General features: G+C 53.4%; 1 protein-coding gene across 1 annotated transcript in view; it reads left to right on the forward strand.

Moving 5' to 3' along the window:
- The window catches only part of LOC141075921 (DNA-directed RNA polymerase III subunit RPC5-like), a 49,362-nt gene that overhangs the window by 21,482 nt on the left and 13,203 nt on the right, over nt 1-14,677 (forward strand). Inside the window, 12 exon segments of the mRNA XM_073563130.1 lie at nt 7,879-7,929; nt 8,190-8,267; nt 8,352-8,467; nt 8,578-8,660; nt 9,239-9,346; nt 9,430-9,482; nt 9,944-10,033; nt 10,135-10,220; nt 12,727-12,771; nt 13,678-13,769; nt 13,943-14,063; nt 14,325-14,406. Of these exon segments, the coding sequence (XP_073419231.1) occupies nt 7,879-7,929; nt 8,190-8,267; nt 8,352-8,467; nt 8,578-8,660; nt 9,239-9,346; nt 9,430-9,482; nt 9,944-10,033; nt 10,135-10,220; nt 12,727-12,771; nt 13,678-13,769; nt 13,943-14,063; nt 14,325-14,406 (1,005 nt within the window).

Raw genomic sequence — 14,677 nt, forward strand, 5'->3', positions numbered from 1 at the left:
CTGGTTTTGCCAAGGGAATGCCTTATAGGCTCTGCTTTGTGACATCACGGAGAGATGCATTCTGGGTTAAGCCCACCTCTCTCTTTCCAATGTAGGAATCTTGCAAACACTTATAATCCTCAGAACTCTATGGGGAAAGCTAGTATGAACTCATCAGTGGTATCATGTTTCCCAGCGTAATGAGCCCATCAAGAAAACATCAAACATCTATGCGATATGACCGTCCATTTGGGAGCAAATCATATCTCAGGTTCTCGACCCGTTAGGACTTCGGAAGTGACACTGTAGCGGAGCTGGGACCGCTCGGATCACAGAGATATGGTTATTCTCTATGTTGTACGGTTTTCGCAGGGCAGGCTCTTAAAGGTTTACTTCTAACCTTTATTTCAAACAAAGACCTTTTTCCCGCACTTTTTTTCCTCTTTCAGCTGAGGCTGAGAGAAGCCAAATGGTGTGACAGGAAGTTGGTTTATAGCACTTGGGGGGGAAGGGAAGCTGCTGCAGTGTGCAATGTAACTGAGACACTGGCAGGCAGCTTCTCACAAAATGGAGGATTTGTAGCACATTCCAACAGAAAACATATCTTGCAGACATTGTACATCACACCTCCCCCCTTAAGAGGGCGCTAAGGAGGCATTACCTCTCGGTAATCGGCCATGCGCACCGCAGCGGGTTCGCCCCGGCGGGACAACCCATCGGTATTGCCGTTTTCACTGCCCTTCCTGTGTTTTACAGTAAAGTCGTACTGTTGAAGGGCAAGGCTCCAGCGGAGCAATCTTCCATTGGTTCCGGACACTGTGTGCAACCAGCTCAGAGGGTTGTGGTCGGTTACCACCGTGAAGGCGCGCCCGTAAAGGTAGGGCTGCAAATGCTGCAGTGCCCACACCATGGCCAGACACTCCTTCTCGATGGTCGAGTATGCCACTTCCCTCGGCAAAAGTTTCCGGCTCAGGTACAACACGGGGTGCTCTTGGTCCCCCGAGTCGACCTGGCTAAGCACAGCACCGAGGCCAAACTCGCTGGCGTCGGTCTGTACCAGAAACGGGCGACTGCTGTCGACTGCTCTCAGCACTGGAGAGTTGCACAGGGCTGCTTTCAAAGCTTGGAAAGCCGCCTCACAGTCATCTGTCCAGTTGACTGTTTGGGGTAGCCTCTGCTTGGTGAGGTCCGTCAAGGGTTTGGCAAGGGCGCTATAGTCCTGTACGAACCGTCTATAGTACCCTGCAGTGCCCAAGAAGGACTTCACCTGTTTCTTGGTCCTGGGGGTGGGCCAGGACACGATTGCGTCCACTTTTTCTGGCTCCGGACTCATGGAATCCCCGCCTACCCGGTGCCCCAGGTAGTGGACCTTGTGCATGCCTATCTGGCACTTTCCAGGCTTGATGGTCAGGCCTGCCTGGTGAAGACGCTTGAGCACCTCCTGGAGGTGCTGAAGGTGTTCCTCCCAGGTGGAACTGAAGATGGCAATATCGTCTAAGTACGCCACCGCGTACTCCTCCAGTCCCCGAAGCAGGTGGTTGACCATCCGCTGGAAAGTGGCAGGGGCATTCTTCATGTCGAAGGGCATGACCGTGGACTCGTACAGTCCAAAGGGGGTGATAAAGGCGGATTTCTCCTGCGCCTCAGGGCTCAGGGGAATCTGCCAGTATCCCCGACTCAAATCCATGATGGATATGTAGTTTGCCTTTGCCAACCGCTCGAGCAGATCCTCGATGCGCGGCATCGGGTGGGCATCAGAAGTTGTGATGGCGTTGAGCCCCCTGTAGTCCACGCAGAACCGGGTGGTTCGATCCTTTTTAGGCACGAGGACTACAGGTGAAGCCCACGCGCTTTTTGACCGTCGAATCACCCCCAGCCTTAACATCTCATCAATCTCTTGGCGCATGACTTGTTGCACCGTGTCAGAGATCCGATAAGGTGTTCGCCGTAATGGGGCGTGATTCCCGGTGTCCACCTCATGAACCGCTAACTCCGTCCTCCCCGGTTGGTTGGTGAACACGACCCGGAAGGGTTCCAGGGTGGCCATCAACTGCAACCGCTGGGGTACGGTTAGCAAACCACTTATCTCCATGTCCTCAATGGACCCATCGGCCTTGGCCTGGGCCAGCATGTCCAGGAGGGGATCTTCCTCCCCATCCTCTGGCAGATTGCAGACCGGTAGGACGCAAGCTTCACGTTCGTAGTGCGCCTTCAGCATGTTGACGTGAAAGGCCTTGCGCCTACCCCGAGCATGGTCAAGCGTGACCACGTAGGTGACCGGGTTGAGCTGTTGGTGGACGATGTATGGGCCTTCCCAGGCTGCCTGGAGCTTATCCGTTGGTACAGGGACCAGCACCCACACCTTTTGACCCACCTGGTAGGTCCGCTCCCGGGCGTTCTGGTCGTACCAGCGCTTCTGGTCAGCCTGAGCCTGCGTCATGTTGTCATGCACCAACTGCGTCAAGGTCTGCATCTTGTCACGGAAGCGCATGACATAATCCACGATGGACACTTCTGTGGGGTTTGGCTCATCTTCCCAGGATTCTCTTATCAACCCAAGGGGTCCCCGGACTCGCCTGCCATACAGGAGCTCGAAGGGGGAGAACCCGGTCGAGGCCTGCGGAACTTCTCTGTAAGCGAACAGCAGGTGTGGGAGGTACCGCTCCCAGTCGTGCCCTTGGGTCTCAACCAGCATGCGGAGCATCTGTTTGAGGGTACCGTTGAAGCGTTCACACAAACCATTAGTCTGTGGGTGATACGCACTCGATACCATGTGCGTCACCTGCATTTTCTCACAGAGAGCCTCCATTAGGCGAGACATGAATTGGGTCCCTTGATCGGTAAGCATCTCCCTGGGAAATCCTACCCTTGAAAAGATGGTCACCAGTGCGTCAGCCACCTTATCTGCCCTGGTTGAAGACAGAGCTACTGCCTCTGGGTACCGGGTAGCGTAGTCTACCACGGTAAGAATGTAGCGCTTTCCGGAGCTGCTGGGGACGGCCAGCGGGCCTACGATGTCCACCGCTATTCTCTGGAAAGGCTCCTCTATCACCGACAAAGGAATAAGGGGAGCCTTAAGAACAGGCCCCGCCTTACCCACTTTTTAACAGGTGGCACAGGAGCGGCAGTAGTGTGTTACATCTGTCCCCATCTTGGGCCAATAGAAGTGTTGAGACAGCCGTGCCTTTGTTTTGCTGATCCCCAAGTGTCCAGCGAGTGGAATCTCATGGGCAATCCGCAACAACTCGGTTCTGAACTGATAGGGGACGACCAGCTGTCTTTCCCTCAACCACTCCTTTTTAGGATCTCCGGGTACTGTCTCCCGGTACAACCTTCCTCGTTCCCAGAACACCCTCTCCTTATCAGACTCGGAGGAGGGCGTCTCGGCGAGACCTCTCAATTTCTCCAGGCTGGCATCTGAGTGCAGAGCAACCTGAAACTCCATGCTGGAGGCTGCCAGAAGTGACGTCAGGGTACCTTCCTTACTGGGACCCTCTGGAACCGGCTCTGGGTTCACCTCTGGTTCAGTCTCTCCTGCAGCAGCAGAGGGTCCAGAAGGCAGTGCGTTACCTGCGATCTGGGCACTCTGACTGCGTGTGACAGCTGCTATGTATGCTGCCTCCCTGGGGATTTCTACAGACCCACCAGCCGGTGCTGCCCTGGGCTCTACCTCCCCATCCACCCCCAACACTTCAGGAGCAGTGCTACTTATGGGCCAGTTACCTTCCTCGGTGGCACTGGTCAGCTGCATGGCATTACCTTCCTCATTGTCCCCATGCATCTCCCCATTTCCTTGAGCACCATTGCTTGCTCCTGCCAGGGGTTCCTCAGCCGTCTCACTCCGCAGAGTGACGGGGCTGAGCACTTCGGTACCTGTGGACACATCTACCGTTACAAAGAAAGGGTTAACGGGTTCTGTCGGCACAGATACATCAACATCATCATCATCCTTCCTAGGAGAAGAATGGTTATCGGTTTGCTTTGGTACATTCACATCAGCATCAGCATCATACCTGGGGAAAGAATGGTTGTTAGTTGCATCGTTACTCATCAAGGCATTAGCAGGTAACACATTCAGTTTCCCATCATCATCAGGGTTAACGTTACCCTTATTATCAGTTTGGGGAAGGGTGTCAGGGACGTAGTATGCGACCATCCGCCCCAAGTCAGTCCCCAATAAAACATCAGTGGGCAGGTTTTCAGACACTCCCACCTCCCTCAACCCGCTCCCAGCACCCCAATCAAGAAAAACCCGGGCCACTGGCAAGGGACAACGGGTGCCTCCAATCCCGGTGACAATCAAGGTTTTCCCCTCAACAAACTCTTCAGGGGCCGCCAGTCCAGGATGGATGAGGGTTCGTTCAGCCCCGGTGTCCTTGAGGCCTGTAGCAAGACGGGCCCCCACCTGAACAGGTTGAACGTTGTCGTCAGCCCTCCCAACCACACCTCCCACCAAAAGAACAGAGGCGTTGGGCCCGGGGGCCTTGGCTGGGGGGTTCTTCGGCCTATTCGGACAGGCGTAAAAGAAGTGACCAGGCCGCTGGCAGTGGTGACACAGGCGACTGTCAGTAGCCGGCCTGTTGGAAACAGGGACAGGGCCTCCGGCGGGAAGGCTAGCTGGGGCATTGGGGTTGGGTGCGGGCTTACCCCCTCTCCAGCTGGTGGTGACTGGCCTCCGCGTCTCTGGCTTCCGGTTGGCCTCGTAGTTGTCGGCGATCTGCGCCGCTTTGTCCGTGTTTGTTGGTTCGCGGTCCAGGATGAACTGTCGGACCTCAGCTGGGCAAAGATGCAGGAACTGGTCTTTGATCATCAGGTCCCGTAGCTGCTCAAAGGTTTCAATGGACAGTCCATGGATCCACTGGTCAAAGTGGGCCCTGAGTCCTTGCACCACATCACTGTAGCTATCATGTGGGCCACGGTGAAGGTGCCGGAACTTCTTTCGATATACCTCAGGTGTCAGCCGATATTTGGCGATCAGCGCCTCCTTTATGGCGCGATAGTCATCATCATGCGCTTGCGGAAGAGAAGCAAACGCCTCCAGAGCTTTGCCTTTTAGCCCTGGGGTCAAGTACCTGGCCCATTGGTCTTCGGGCAGTCGGTACTGTCTGCAGGCTTTCTCAAAGGCTCGCAGAAACGTGTCCAAGTCCCCATCCTTTTCCATCACGGGAAAATGCTCTGGCCCGGGTTTAGGAGTCTGGACGCTGCTGGGCTCACTGCTTCGGGCTGTGGGGGCATTCCCACCCCGCTGGAGTACCTCCAGTTCATGGGCCCTCTGCGCCTGGCGCTCGGCTCTCTCATCCTCTCTTTGACGCTCAGCTCTCTCCTGAGATTGCTGGATCAGCTGCAGACGTCCAACATGGTCTTCGGCAGGGAGTTGCTGTAGAGCCAATTGCAGATAGGGGTCCAGGACTTCCCGGCTGGCGGTCTGCACCATCTGGACCCCTGCGGCTGCACCATCGGCACTGGTGCTGCCTTCTGCACCCTGGCTCTCTTCCCATTGCACTAGAGCCGCGACCAACTGGGCTTTGGTCTTGTCGGCGACATCAATCTGCTTTGACGTGCACAGGGACCTCAGGGTGTCCTTATTAAGCTGCTTATAATAAGATTCTCCCCACGTAGCCATGGTTGCCAAATAAAAGATAGAAAAGAAAAACGAAGAAACGGGAGGGAATACTTGTACGTACACACAAATGTCTCAGAACTAGTAACCACTGAGTCTGTTCTCCAAAACCTATGATGCAGGATTCCCGCAGGAACCGTGCAGGTTTTTAGTGAGAGGAATGATTGCTCAAACCAAATCACTAATGCTCTAGGATTATCCCACCGCTCTGCCACCAATATGTGACGAACAGCCCACGGCCGTTCGTCCAAATACGGGCGACTGACGGGGGTCCCGCTGCCACCAAAACGCGACGGACAGCGGACCCTGTGTCACCACTATGTCACAGTCCCACCACTGACACGGGTGTATCAGCGGACGGAGGGACGAGACACACTGCCGGCACATGGCTATCACAGGCGCAGTGGGGGCTCATCTTAGTTATCCCACCACTGGCGCCGTGTGACCAAAAATTATCCAGCAAGCTAATCTCGCTCTACAATTTGACGCAGGGGGTATTTTGGGTGCCCCACCACTGCTATCAATCTTCTAAGTACTGCAGGGATTTATGTACATCCCATGTTCTCAGTTCCACTTTGGAACTCGCAGCTGTCTGGCGCCCCCCTTACCCTCAGGTCAGTCAGGGAACTGCACCTAGGATAATTAGTCGCCGGACGGGCTGCCTGTTGCGATCCGGCAATTAGGCTTCTGCAGTAAGGGAATTATCAATGCTGTGGCAGCAGCCCCTCATTCAGCAATATAAGACCCTTCTGTGCTGCCAGCAAGCCGCAATAGCCGTACACAACGTGCTGCCACCAGCTCCTGGTTTCTCCGCTTAAGTTATAGACTCAAGGGAGGGGTTCGAAGCCAACCCACAAAATAGTAGCGATTATCTAACAAAGGCGTATAGTTCGATTCTTAGAGCATGGAGACAGGCTAAATATTAAATCATTTATTTTCCGAAAGAGGACAGTGATTACAGATGAAAGTTGCTATAAAATTGAGACATAAAATATGTACATTAGACAAGTATAAAACAAAGTGGATTAAAGAAGAAGGTACACTCACATTTAGTCAGTTGTTGTTAGGCATCCCATGTGGCTTTAAGGGGGGTGGAGGCGGAGCTGCACGTCTCCACTCATCTGGGTTCTGCTCAGCACAAGGATTGGAGCTCTTCTGAGCTGGTTTTGCCAAGGGAATGCCTTATAGGCTCTGCTTTGTGACATCACGGAGAGATGCATTCTGGGTTAAGCCCACCTCTCTCTTTCCAATGTAGGAATCTTGCAAAAACTTATAATCCTCATAACTCTATGGGGAAAGCTAGTATGAACTCATCAGTGGTATCATGTTTCCCAGCGTAATGAGCCCATCAAGAAAACATCAAACATCTATGCGATATGACCGTCCATTTTGGAGCAAATCATATCTCAGGTTCTCGACCCGTTAGGACTTCGGAAGTGACACTGTAGCGGAGCTGGGACCGCTCGGATCACAGAGATATGGTTATTATTCTCTATGTTGTACGGTTTTCGCAGGGCAGGCTCTTAAAGGTTTACTTCTAACCTTTATTTCAAACAAAGACCTTTTTCCCACACTTTTTTTCCTCTTTCAGCTGAGGCTGAGAGAAGCCAAATGGTGTGACAGGAAGTTGGTTTATAGCACTTGGGGGGGAAGGGAAGCTGCTGCAGTGTGCAATGTAAATGAGACACTGGCAGGCAGGTTCTCACATAATGGAGGATTTGTAGCACATTCCAACAGAAAACATATCTTGCAGACATTGTACATCACACAGTCGGGTTAATCAGATGTATGTGTTGGAGCAGAAGCTATATACTTAGTTCACCAGTCTCCTAAATATTCCCATGGTTGATCCCCTAACAAGTCTGTAGATCCAATGTCGGCAGGATTCCCTGATGCATCTTTCTTCTCATCATCCCTACTGTTTAGCCAATGTTCCCCCCTTTTTCATCAAATTTTGGGGCCTTGCCTATTATAATTATTTGTTCTAGTCCACCAGGTGCTCAGTGAGGATCAGCCCAGCTTATCTTGCCAATGTCCTCCTCGTCGCTCCTCAGCTCCGTGTCTGCAGAGCTCTTGCAGAGTTGGGCGAGTGTGCGGAATTTGTGGTGCAGGGAGGACACAGCGAGGGCTTTGCTTGGTCATCAATCGCGCCACCGTGGGCATACCATCGGTAGGATGAACTAGACAGAACCACAGATGTGGCCTCGCGCGTCAGATGACACGTTACTGCCTTATTGTAGCCATACGTTATCCCCTTACTGACCCTCGTTATTTTGCAGCTTGACGTGTATCTGGCCAAAAGCCTGGCGGACAAGCTGTACTTATTCCAGGTAGGCTCCTAGGCTCGATCACATATCAATAACGGGTTACGTCTTTTGTATTTGCGGCCGCTTATCCACCATCACATTGTCTGTCGTCTAGTTATTACATGTAGTGGAAACCTATGGCGGCCATGTATGTGGAGGGGACTGTAGGAGCAATCTCTGGTATTGTAGTGGACTTATTAAAGCTGTTAAAAAGAAAAAAAACAAGTCTTCACCCCTGGACATGTACCGAGCTCGGTGGAACGTTGTTTCTTTCCTGTTCCCAGTATCCGATCCGACCGTCGCTGATGAACTATGATGGCGTCCCGCACGTCTCAGCGAGGATTAAACCGAAGCAACAGAAGGTGGGAGATACAGACGGAATCTGCCCTCTTTAGCGACTCCTCCAGAATTTGACAGCACTTACATCGCCTTGTGCATTCTTTCAGGTGGAAATTGACATGGCCATTAATACAGTCAGCCCGAATTACTGTCGTAGTAAAGGGGAACAGATTGCACTGAATGTGGATGGAACCGGCAATGACGAGACCAGCACCTACTCCTCGTAAGCACGCCATTTATTATTCTCACCACTTACATTTCTCTGTGTGTGTAATAGTTATATGAATTTTTTTTTCCTTTTTTTTTTATCTTATGTCTCTAATTTCCTTCTAGAAAACTTATGGACAAACAGACGTTCTCCTCCATACAAGCTGCAGACAGCACCTCTCGCTACGCAGTTGGATTTTATCGAAAAGGTAAAATTGTCATTGTATAGTCTTTCTCTTTCAGGTCAGCTCAGTGGGCGTCTGACATCTTGGACCCCCACAATTAGCTGTTTGCACCTTTTTATTAAATGGGCACAGAGCAGAGAAATCCATGAATTAATATACTTAAACTCTAGTGATGAGCGGACTTGCTGGGATAAGGTGTTATCTGAGCATGCTCTGGTGCTAACCGAGTGTCTTCGGCGTGCTCGAACATAATATTCAAGTCCCCGCAGCTGCATGTCTCGCAGGTGTTAGACTGTTTGTTAGACAGTCCCTGCATGTATTGCTTCTGTCAAACAGCCACGAGACATGCAGCTGCGGGGACTTGAATATTATGTTTGAGCACGCCGAAGACACTCGGTTAGCACCAGAGCATGCTCAGATAACACCTTATCCCAGCACGTCCGCTCATCAATATTCCCGCACTACCGCCACATTGTTTACAAAAAACAGCTATAACAATCTTGCAGTAATATTCATCCGTATAGTCCTTAAAGGGGTCGTCCACTCCTTTTAAATGTCCTTGTTCTTTGTGCAATTATTTTTTGTTTTTCTCTTCAATGCAGGTGAAATTCACGTGACCCCTCTGCACGGGATTTTGCAGTTACGTCCCAGTTTCCCATATTTAGATAAAGCGGATAGCAAATATCGAGAGCGAGAAGCTGCAAATGACGGTAGGCCGCAGTGATGCCGCGTGCACGGCAGATGTGACCACTTGCTTCCGGCGTTCTAACCATTACTTATTGCTTTGTCTTAGCTGCTGGTGATTCCTCCCAGGATGAAGGTGAGGATGACGTCAAGCAAGTAACTGTAAGTCTTATGGCGACGCTTCTTATTCTTAGTGTTATAAACTGATCCTAACACTTTATACATCTTTGTCTTGGTTTCCATTGATTTGTGCCAGACCCTGTTCTGCGTCATGATGTCTGTCAGACGGGACCTACTAATGGTGCTCAGTGGAGGCCATTGACTTGTATCAGGCTCTGTCGGTTCCGCCAACTAGTCCGTGGCTTTACGGTCTTGGACGCAGTTTGCAGATGTCTGCTTTTTCCATTTCTGGCAGGTTTTCCTGGCTACATGATGTTATATGAGAAATCTCTTAATGAAATGATTGGGATATTTCACGATGAAGGTGTAACGGCGATGCAGACATGAGTTATGCTGTGTTTCTTCTCAGTAGCCGCTACGATCAGTGTTTTTTTTGTTTTTGTTTTTGTAAATGTTGCTTTATCCTCTTGCACATACGTTTTTCCTGCCCTGAAACTGAGCAGGCGAAGCAGAGGAGGGCGCAATCCTATGAGTTTCTGCAGAAGAAGCAAGCGGAGGAATCCTGGGTAGATCTGCACTACTGTGGCATCAAGGTAAGGGGTAGACGGCGGGGTTTCTCCAGCGTAACCTAAAAGATGCAACTAAGTTTGTTGAGTAGAAGCTAATTTTTTTTACACATTATTCTTATTTTTAGGACAGTCGATCAGAACATGAAAAACAATATCTGCTTTGCCAAAATCAAACGATGACCAAAAACCAAGAATTAATGAAATCTTCCAGGTAAGCATCTGTGGGTTCTGCCCACGCTGAGCGTGTGCGGCTTCTGCTCTGCCCGCGCTGAGCACGTGCGGCGTCTGCCCTGCCCGCGCTGAGCGCGTGCAGCGTCTGCCCTGATCGCGTGCGGCGTCTGCCCTGCCAGCGCTGATCGCGTGCGGCGTCTGCCCTGATCGTGTGCGGCGTCTGCCCTGCCCGCGCTGAGCGTGTGTAGCGTCTGCCCTGCCCGCGCTGAGCGTGTGTGGCGTCTGCCCTGCCAGCGCTGATCGCGTGCGGCGTCTGCCCTGATCGTGTGCGGCGTCTGCCCTGATCGTGTGCGGCGTCTGCCCTGCCAGCGCTGATCGCGTGCGGCGTCTGCCCTGATCGTGTGCGGCGTCTGCCCTGATCGTGTGCGGCGTCTGCCCTGCCAGCGCTGAGCGCGTGCAGCGTCTGCCCTGATCGCGTGCGGCGTCTGCCCTGCCAGCGCTGATCGCGTGCGGCGTCTGCCCTGATCGTGTGCGGCGTCTGCCCTGCCCGCGCTGAGCGTGTGTGGCGTCTGCCCTGCCCGCGCTGAGCGTGTGTGGCGTCTGCCCTGCCCGCGCTGAGCGTGTGTGGCGTCTGCCCTGATCGTGTGCGGCGTCTGCCCTGCCAGCGCTGATCGCGTGCGGCGTCTGCCCTGATCATGTGCGGCGTCTGCCCTGCCCGCGCTGAGCGTGTGTTGCGTCTGCCCTGATCATGTGTGGCGTCTGCCCTGCCCGTGCTGAGCGTGTGTGGCGTCTGCCCTGCCCGCGCTGAGCGTGTGCGACGTCTGCCCTGCCCGCGCTGAGCGTGTGTGGTGTCTGCCCTGCCCGTGCTGATCGTGTGCGGCGTCTGCCCTGCCCGCGCTGAGCGTGTGTGGCGTCTGCCCTGATCATGTGTGGCGTCTGCCCTGCCCGTGCTGAGCGTGTGTGGCGTCTGCCCTGCCCGCGCTGAGCGTGTGTGGCGTCTGCCCTGCCCGCGCTGAGCGTGTGTGGCGTCTGCCCTGCCCGCGCTGAGCGTGTGTGGCGTCTGCCCTGATCGTGTGCGGCGTCTGCCCTGCCAGCGCTGATCGCGTGCGGCGTCTGCCCTGATCATGTGCGGCGTCTGCCCTGCCCGCGCTGAGCGTGTGTGGCGTCTGCCCTGATCATGTGTGGCGTCTGCCCTGCCCGTGCTGAGCGTGTGTGGCGTCTGCCCTGCCCGCGCTGAGCGTGTGCGGTGTCTGCCCTGCCCGCGCTGAGCGTGTGTGGTGTCTGCCCTGCCCGTGCTGATCGTGTGCGGCGTCTGCCCTGCCCGCGCTGAGCGTGTGTGGCGTCTGCCCTGATCATGTGTGGCGTCTGCCCTGCCCGTGCTGAGCGTGTGTGGCGTCTGCCCTGCCCGCGCTGAGCGTGTGTGGCGTCTGCCCTGCCCGCGCTGAGCGTGTGTGGCGTCTGCCCTGCCCGCGCTGAGCGTGTGTGGCGTCTGCCCTGCCCGTGCTGAGCGTGTGTGGCGTCTGCCCTGCCCGCGCTGAGCGTGTGTGGCGTCTGCCCTGCCCGCGCTGAGCATGTGCGGCGTCTGCCCTGCCCGCGCTGAGCGTGTGTGGCGTCTGCCCTGATCGTGTGCGGCGTCTGCCCTGCCAGCGCTGATCGCGTGTGGCGTCTGCCCTGATCATGTGCGGCGTCTGCCCTGCCCGCGCTGAGCGTGTGTGGCGTCTGCCCTGCCCGCGCTGAGCGTGTGTGGCGTCTGCCCTGCCCGCGCTGAGCGTGTGTGGCGTCTGCCCTGATCATGTGCGGCGTCTGCCCTGCCCGCGCTGATCGCGTGCGGCGTCTGCCCTGATCATGTGCGGCGTCTGCCCTGCCCGCGCTGAGCGTGTGTGGCGTCTGCCCTGCCCGCGCTGAGCGTGTGTGGCGTCTGCCCTGCCAGCGTTGATCGCGTGCGGCGTCTGCCCTGATCGTGTGCGGCGTCTGCCCTGCCCGCGCTGAGCGTGTGTGGCGTCTGCCCTGCCCGCGCTGAGCGTGTGTGGCGTCTGCCCTGCCCGCGCTGAGCGTGTGTGGCGTCTGCCCTGCCCGCGCTGAGCGTGTGTGGCGTCTGCCCTGAGCGTGTGTGGCGTCTGCCCTGCCCGCGCTGAGCGTGTGCGGCGTCTGCTCTGATCGTGTGCGGCGTCTGCCCTGCCCGCGCTGAGCGTGTGTGGCGTCTGCCCTGCCCGCGCTGAGCGTGTGTGGCGTCTGCCCTGCCCGCGCTGAGCGTGTGTGGCGTCTGCCCTGCCCGCGCTGAGCGTGTGTGGCGTCTGCCCTGCCCGCGCTGAGCGTGTGTGGCCTCTGCCCTGCCCGCGCTGAGCGTGTGTGGCGTCTGCCCTGCCCGCGGTGAGCGTGTGCGGCAGCAGGAAACGCACAATATGAAAGCGTTTTTTTCCTTTTTAGTCACTACAGGTGCTGTGATAAAGTAGCATATATAATAAAACAATATATTCTTACAGGAACAATATAGCTTTTCTGTATATTCAGTTTGTACAGTCTTTTCCCTCTGTTTTGTGTTTCAGTGAGTATCTCCAGATGCTGATGCCTCCCAGCGTTCAGGAAGAAATGTAAGTACTTTGTCGTTTCTCGATTTCGTATACCATGAATGTTTTATCATTTGGTGTCTGACTGCTGGATCGCATGTGGTTCCCACCTGGGAAGTGGATGGGACCTGAAAACTGATGGGATCAGGATGCCATGGCGCCCATTGGATTTCACATAATGTCCTGTATGGATATTAGAGCGATTTTTACTAGACCGATTACTGTCTGTCTACAATTGGCAGTCATGTTTATGACATTGGCCTGAATGGGGGCGGTGGAGTAGCAATCAGCAGTGGGGAAACTCGGGTCTTTACATGGTTATGAGAGGATGGGGCCAGTCGCGTCCACAACTTTCTGTGCTGACGGCAGCGGCTTCCATCTGTGTCATGCATTAAGATGGTGTCCAGAACCGGGTCAGACTACCGAATACTGTGCTTTGGCAACGATTGCTCCGTGTTCAGTTCATTGTGCATGAAGACCGAAAATGTACTTGTCTGAACGAGCTCTTACACTCAAGTTCATGAGCTGGTCATTTTGGCCATTTTGCATGGGACTGGCGGAAATTAAAACCATGTGCAGCGCCCATCCTCTCCATGGTGAATGAATGGAACGGCGGTCAAGCATATGTGCATTGCCGATCATTGCAGGATTGAAGGGTCCGCTTTCCATTTATCAACATGTTGTCACCAATCCTGTGGACAGGACAGAATTATTTTCATTGTCCAACCCCTTTAAGTTCAGTTTATTTATATTTGCTGTAAATGCCTTTATAAAGAAATGTCGGTCACTCATGTCAGCGAGGATATACCTCTGATTTAGAAAAAAAACTATACATCCTCCCCCTATAATCAGTGCACTGCAGTATGTCAGGATTGAAAAAAATGTATTTGATTTCTGATTAATTCTGTATTTTTTTTTCGCCCCGTACAGTGAAATGCCGGCAGCTCCGAGCAACGTGTTGTCCATGGCTCACCTGAGGACTTTACCACTGGCCGATCAAATCAAGATCTTGATGACAAACGGTATGTCTGACCTAGAATGCAGGAGCGGAAAGCCACAACGTAACGTGTCACGAGGTCCTAGTTCAGGGTGGGGTACCTGACAAGGTCACAACTCTCAATATCTATTGGATTCAATCATTTTTACAATTGTTTTCTATATATATTTGTTTTATAACTTTTTTTTTTCTCTGCAGTTAAAGTAATTCCGTTTGCAAACCTGATGGGGTTAATGGCTGCGGGAATGGAATCTATTGCAGTTCTGCGGTGCATCCAGCAGGTGGCGATGTTGGTGCAGGGAAACTGGGTGGTTAAGAGGTGAGCGCCGGCGCTTCCAGCGATCTGCGGCTGATCCCCCTTGTTGATGTACATTAATGGAATAATATTTGTGATCTTGGCAGATTCTTTTCTCCTAAAGCACGATTCTGTCTTTGTAGAATTTTCCTACTTTAATGGAATGTTGTCCTTCACCGTAGTGCCAGAAATCTGCCTCGTTACCCAAAGAATCCAATCTGTTTTTTTGTTTTTTCTAAGCTGTTCTGGACAATAATAAATCTTTATTCTATGATTTTACTCCAGTGATGTTGTGTACCCCAAAGAGTCGTCCAGCCCTCACAGTGGGGTCTCCGCTGAGGTTTTGTGCCGTGGAAGAGATTTTGTTGTAAGTATAGGTGGGATATAATACAGAGCAATACAGTGACCGGCGATAGAAAGGGGGAAACCCTTCAGATGATGACGTAAGTGGTCACTTCCATAAATTTAGACAACTTGTGCCGGCCACTTGCTGTCTTCCATCTCTGTGATTTGCTGTGAGTGTCACATGTAATCCGTCTCCGGCAGCAGAGACCCTCAGACGGATTGCAGGAAGAGGGACTGATATTTGTCTATCTGCTACCAAGTTTTTAAACTACAGAGAGGCAGCGGAGGGCAGG

This window comes from Dendrobates tinctorius, unplaced genomic scaffold (assembly GCF_039654945.1).
Source record: "Dendrobates tinctorius isolate UK_male_01 unplaced genomic scaffold, ASM3965494v1 ptg000380l, whole genome shotgun sequence".
NCBI lineage: Eukaryota > Metazoa > Chordata > Amphibia > Anura > Dendrobatidae > Dendrobates > Dendrobates tinctorius.